Consider the following 6,300-nt stretch of genomic DNA (forward strand, 5'->3'; position numbering starts at 1 on the left):
AGAACACCTTTCCTGACCTGAAGGGTCACCCCCAAACCAGCCTTCAGGAGCTTCTTTTGGCGTGTCTTTCCTAATGTCCCCTCATAGTCCCCTAAGATTGTCAGATTCTCTTCAGTGCTTCCGGCACCCTGACTGGATTCCCCTGTTATAACACAGGTGACACTGCAGTGTAATTGTCATTGTTTCCTACACTTGACTATAACGTCTTTGAGGGAAAAATGTGCCTTATTCATCTCAGCATCTCCAATGCCTAGCTTATTAACTGGCACAAAATAAGCAGGTAATAAATGTTTATTAATGAATAAATAATGCTATAATCTAGACTTGGATTCATGAAGGCAACTGTATCCTCTCTTTGGCTGATTTATTCCTGGTATTTTGCAGACCATTGCATCCTCAACAGGGTAAGGAGGAGCAAAGAGAGGAGGGAAAAGCTACAACTCTGTAACATCTGTTGTCAAAATTTTGAAGGAAGGTAAACCAAGCTTAGTAAAGATTTTCTTTCGTATATCTTTTATCTGTTCTATCTCTAACTCATATGATGAATTATTCAACAAATACATATTGAGAGCCTACTACATGTCAAGCATTGTTTAAGCATTTGGAATATATTAGTGAACAAAACAGCCCTCAGCATTGGCTCTACAAAGAGCTTTAAACAATCATTTCCCCTTTCTGCATCTTAGGCCTGCATTTGTGCATCAACAAGAAACACTATAACGGAAAGCCTTGGATCCTCATATAAAAATCACTGATAAACACATGGATATATTGTTCATAAGTGCTGCCACTTCTGTCTAGAATCAAGAACAGTTGAGAGGAAGAGGTTATTGATCAAATCTGCTCCTTGACCTTGTTCTCAGCTATCCACACCAAAAGGCATTGAATTCATTTTTTTAACAAGGGAGTTTTATATACACATGCAGCATTCTGAGGTTTTGACTTCCTTCCTAGCTGCAAATCTCTTTGAGGCTCCATCTGGGACACTGAGCCCCACTCATATGCACCACCTTGAAGCTTCCTTTCTCTGGTTTGCTGGGGACTTTGTACGGAAAGGCTCCATCTGGGCACAGCATTACACCTTTAGAGGCTGCTGGGGGCACAGGGACTATTTCCAACAGAAACCAAGTATATTTGAAAGACACCGAGTCAAGCTTTTGTTTCCTTCCTACAACCTCGGCTTCTGTTGAAGTGGAAACTAGACTGGAAATAAAGGCCACACTGATTTTCTTCTGAGAAAATACATTAGCATGTTAAAAAAAAAAAAAAAAGTCCCAATTGCTCCGTGGGAAAGGCTTTTATTTTACAAATACTCTGTGGCTCTGAAATGACAGCATGATTACATTTCTGACAGCACTGGTATAATTCTCAGACTCCCCAGGGAGAGCAACGTGGGGATTTTCCTCCTGGAAAGAAAAGCCAAACTTGCAGGTGCTGAAGGTACATTTGATTTAAGCACGATTCAAAATAAGTAAATACAGATGATAACACAGCAAATACTGAAAGCTGGGTAATTTAGAAAAAATAAATGGTATTACCCAGAGCACTATAAATGCGTGAAAGAAAACTGCAAAAATAACTGTTTTTGTTTTTATAACTTCCCAGTGGCTCGCTGTCTCCAAATGGGGAGATATGAGAGGAACTGTAGGGAAGAAGAGAAACTGGAAGAGCGTAGGGAAATGTAAACATGAGAAGGGAATAGGAGAGTGGAGGAAGGGGACAACTTCAGTGTCACTCTCTCACAGACTCTCCTGCCCCTTGTGATCTGGACAGACCCTGGCAGGCCTCGAGTTCCCTGGAGGTTGCGCCTCAGCGACAGATGACCAGTCTCTGACCACCGAACACCTAGAAGGCGCTTTCGCAGGAGCAGGGCAGGGGTCTGGGGCGCGGAGGGGGTGGGCGCAAGCCGCCCTCGTCCAGCGGTTCCCGCCGAGCATGGTGATAATGAGGGTGGGGCCAGCGTTGGCGGTAGAGCGCCTGGTGGCCCCAGGGCCCCTCCTCGTCCTCCGCGCCTCCCTGCGGCGCACAGCACAGAGAGCCCAGGCGCCTCCGCAGCTGTCGCCGGAGCCGGCAGTCGCCCGCCTGGAAGAAGAGGTAGACGAACGGATTGAGAGCGCTGTTGGCCACCCCCACGACGCGCAGCGCCGCCGACAGGCCCTCTCCCTCCCAGTCTCCCGCGGGCCCGGACGACCACGCGGCAGCCAGCCGGGCGGCAAAGTAGGGCAGCTCGCAGCCCACGAACAGCAGCGCCAGCAGCAGGCTCATCTTCAGGCTCTGCACCTTGGCGCGGGGTAGCGCGCTGGGCGCAGGGGCTCGGCCTGGGCTCGCCCACCAGGGCGCTGCAGCCGCGGGGGCCTGCGGCCGGCGCCGCCACCGCCACCAGACGGAGAGTAGGTGGCTGCAGGCGACACCCAGGACCGTGACAGGCGCGGCAAAGCCCGCGACGGCCTCGTAGAACACGTAGACCTGCAGGTGCCAGCGCGGCAGGGGCGCGAAGATCCCGCGGCAGCGACGCTCCCCTGGCCAGGCGCGGGCGGCCGGGGGCGCGCCTGGCTGCGGGGACGTTGGCGGCGGCGGCGGCGGCGGCAGCGGCGAGGGGGAGTCCCCGCGCACCACGAAGGCCGGGGGCAGCGCCAGCAGCAGCGCCAGCAGCCAGCCCAGGGCGGCGAGGGCACGCGCGGGCAGCGGTCGGCTCTGCGGACGACGCACGGCGCGCCGGCGCTCGAGGGCGATGAGCACCACGAGGTGGGCTGAGGCGCCCCGCCCGGATGCCTGCAGCAGCTGCAGGAAGCGGCACGCCAGGTCCCCCGTGGCCGCGCGGGGCTCGCCCAGCAGTTCCCAGGCCAGCTGCGACAGCGCCGTGCCCCCGCACGCGTACAGGTCCGCCAGGGCCAGCTGCACCAGCAGGAAGTCCATCTTGCGACGCTTGGGGCCCGCCCAGGGCCCGCCGCCGCACAGGCGGCACAGCACTGTGGTGTTGCCTGCCACCGCCACCACCAGGATGACCCCCAGGAACACCAGGCGGACTCGGCGGCTGGGCGGCCCAGAGGCAGGGGCTCCCTGCCCCAAGGTCAGGTTGAGACCCCAGCCCAGCAAGATGGGCACGGAGAGGTTGGGCGCCGGCGGCAGAATTGAGGGGCTAAAGAGATCCTCCATCCTTGCCCCGGAGGAAGAGGAGGCACCGAAGAGGGCAGGCAGGACGCGGGAAACCAAAGTGGAGGCGAGGCGGCGCGGGGAGCGACGCTGGGTCTACGAGTTCCCAAAGTTAGTTGAAAAGGCACACGCACAGAGAGGGAGATGGATTCGGGCGGCTTTGCGCTTAGTTGTTTTTGTCGATTGTCCTCGTGATTTGTCACTCAAATGTGGGTTGTACACTCGAGGAACACACATGATTCCTGTTCTCCACCTTCCCCGCGTCTTCCCTCCCATTCCCGGCGGATACTCTTCCAATCTCTGCAGCGGCCCCCGACGCTACCCTCGCGGAAGCCGCGAACCCCTGGGCTCTGAGAACCTCATTCGTTCTCTATTTACGTGTAAAGCACAGCAGGACAGAAGGTCGCTTTGCCTGGCCATTGTATACGGCCAGTGTTATCCCAGCACCCACACGAGAGAGGACCTCTTGACTGAGATTGTACCACACGCCCCCACCACCCCAATGTGATTGCCAGTAGGAAAAAAATAGAAAAGACGTTAGTTTTGATTTTAAAGGTTTGAAATGCCGTGGATCTGCACGAGCATGAGAAAAACAGGAACACAAGAAACCTAACAGCGTTTTGAGCAAAGAGGAGACCTATTAGCTGAATTTTGATCAAGATGTGTCTTCTCTGTCCAAGAATGAAAGTATTTTAATTAGAGGGTACTAAAGTCAGTGATGTTGCTTTTAGGAGTGGCAGTGGTTTGCAGATCGTTCCAAATACTTCTCATTACTAGGAGCAGTGGGTCACAGCTGCTTTCTTGGTGATGTAAAATTCATTTCATTAGTCTGAAGAGGGCGTTAATAGGTTTTATGCAAATGGTAGTGCATTTATTGCTTTTCCCCCAATATTTTCATCCAGTGAAGGATGCGTCATCACACTCCTCATTCTCTTGATTCTGTTTTCCAGCAGATGGGAAGTTGCTAGGAGGGGCTACGCCTCCAATAAGCCTAGAGAAACGGTGACTAAGAAAGTGATAAGGCGGCCAATTTTTTAAAAAAGAAATCCAAGTCACAGGAAATGGTTTAGATTAAATGTTGCTGCTTTCATTTTAGCCTTTCCCCCTCACAAACACATTTTAGTTTCCCTGTTGGAAGCATCAATTTGTCTTTTTATGCACCCTCCACATTAATCATGGTGAAAGCAGAATTTCCTGTACTTCCTGGCCTGGGGGCCAGGGAGGTATTAGTGTTATCTGGGGTTCACATTCCCGTCTGAGGAAACGTTTGGAACTTTAAGATTCATGGCCTAGGAAGATTTGGTGGGTTCCATGATAGTCCTGCCAGCTGCTGTAGGAATCCCATTTCCCAAGCTGTTGTCCTTTGGCCAGAAACCTTGGTTATTTTCATCATCATCTCTGTGGTTCCTCGCTCTGGTCTGACAGGTTGTAGTTATCAGTGGGTATGTGTTGAGTTGATGAATTAGTGGATACATGATGCTTTTCAGATAACTTCGAGCATAAATGCCTGCCTTGACTATAAATCCATCACCTAAAAAAAATTCCTTTTATACTATGCCAGTATTGTCCAGAGGAGCCCAAGGAAGCTCTGTGGAGACATAGGAATAAGTGTTCCTGGTGGGACATTTAAGAAAGAGCTAGAGTGATAGCCTTGGAAAATCTAAAATCCTGATTTGATTTTCATACTCTCCCTTTAGAACTTTTTGTCCAAGGCCTTTTTCTATGCACACACCTCATCCCAGTTTATAATGCACTTCTTGCAGGGAGACTTCTCTGAGCAATGCTCATCATTCAGTGATTTTCCTAGCCAATATCGTTTCAGTGTTTCTCAAGATAGTCTGTCATTTGTCTCAAATTTGTTGAAATGCTCTTGTATATTAGCATTTCAAAATGACTATAGTGAAATTACATTTCACAGAACTTTAGTAAGATCTGATAAAACATTGATTTTCAACAAATTTTTTTTTTTTTCCTTTTTTGAGACAGGGTCTCACTCTGTTGCCCAGGCTGGAGTGAAGTGGCATGATCATAGCTCACTGCAGCCTCGACTTCCTGGGCTCAGGTGATTCTCTCACCTCAGCCTCCCAACTAGCTGGGACTGTAGGCAGACATCACCACACCCAGCTAAGTTTTGTATTTTTTGTAGAGGCTAAGTTTCGCCATGTTGCCCAGGCTAGTTTTAAACTCCTGGGCTCAAGAATCTGCCCACCTCGGTCTCCCAAAGTGTTGGGATTATAGGCATGAGCCACTGGGCCTGGCCTAAACTAATTCTTATTAAAATTATACATGCACATAGTTTTGAAAGTCAAATGGAGCTAGAAGGCTGATAACATAAAGAGTTCCCTGTCCCATACATCTCCACTTCTTTATCCCCTCTTTCTAGTGGGAACCAATTTAGACTCTATTTGCTCTTTCTTCTGGCATTGACTTAATTCATAATAGTAAATAATATATGTGTAATGCTATTTATTGATTTAGCAAATTGATATATTATCTGCTAACTTCTTATTAAAGACTTACCTCTCGCACCTCTGTCACTACTGTTTCCATTTCCCATACCATTAGAACAATACTATAATTTTGGGTTAGACTTATATTTGGTGTTTATATTATTATTAAATAAAAATATTCACAGTTGAGTTGTATATTGTGAATATTTTTTTTTGTTATTTTTAAAGTTAATAATTGCCTTTTCTTACTTTTCATTGTTATCATAGCTAATTCTTCCTGTACCCTCAAATAGTCCCCCCATACAGTTTCCACAAGGTCAGTTTCAAAACGTAATATAGCAGCTCCAATTTTTTTTCACGGAAACCTCTTTACCAGAGACTTTCATTTTTCTCTTATTTGGGCTAATTTCTCCCGAGGCCTACTGTGTAACTACCATCTGTGGACCTCCATTTGTTGTCATCATTGAAACTTTCTGCCTTTCTCTTGGGTTGCAGTTCCTGTTTCTTGGATCTCTTGTCTTTCTCCTTGATTTCTTCCTTTTTGGTAGAACACATCATCTAATATTTCATAAGGTTTACAAGGTTGTACGAAGCCTGAGAACTAAGTGGTAAGAGACCTCATTGTACTCATTATCTGAGTCATGCAGATTCTGTCTGGACATGTTGCCCTCTGGGCCAGCGGTCATCCTGGCATCTC

General features: G+C 48.7%; 1 protein-coding gene across 1 annotated transcript; it reads right to left on the reverse strand.

Annotated features, from left to right (window-relative positions):
• Positions 1 to 1,282: 1,282 nt before the first annotated feature.
• On the reverse strand, positions 1,283 to 3,343 carry GPR150 (G protein-coupled receptor 150). The gene has a single exon (XM_032155910.2). It carries the CDS (start codon positions 3,154 to 3,156, stop codon positions 1,846 to 1,848), a length of 1,311 nt encoding a protein of 436 aa, XP_032011801.1. The 5' UTR covers positions 3,157 to 3,343; the 3' UTR covers positions 1,283 to 1,845.
• Positions 3,344 to 6,300: the final 2,957 nt, after the last annotated feature.

The sequence above is a fragment of the Hylobates moloch genome, unplaced genomic scaffold (genome assembly GCF_009828535.3).
Source record: "Hylobates moloch isolate HMO894 unplaced genomic scaffold, HMol_V3 SCAFFOLD_6, whole genome shotgun sequence".
Classification (NCBI taxonomy): domain Eukaryota; kingdom Metazoa; phylum Chordata; class Mammalia; order Primates; family Hylobatidae; genus Hylobates; species Hylobates moloch.

Excerpts from the sequence above, each read along its gene's own strand:
- GPR150 (XM_032155910.2), bottom strand. The coding sequence starts at position 3,156 with ATGGAGGATCTCTTTAGCCCCTCAATTCTGCCGCCGGCGCCCAACCTC.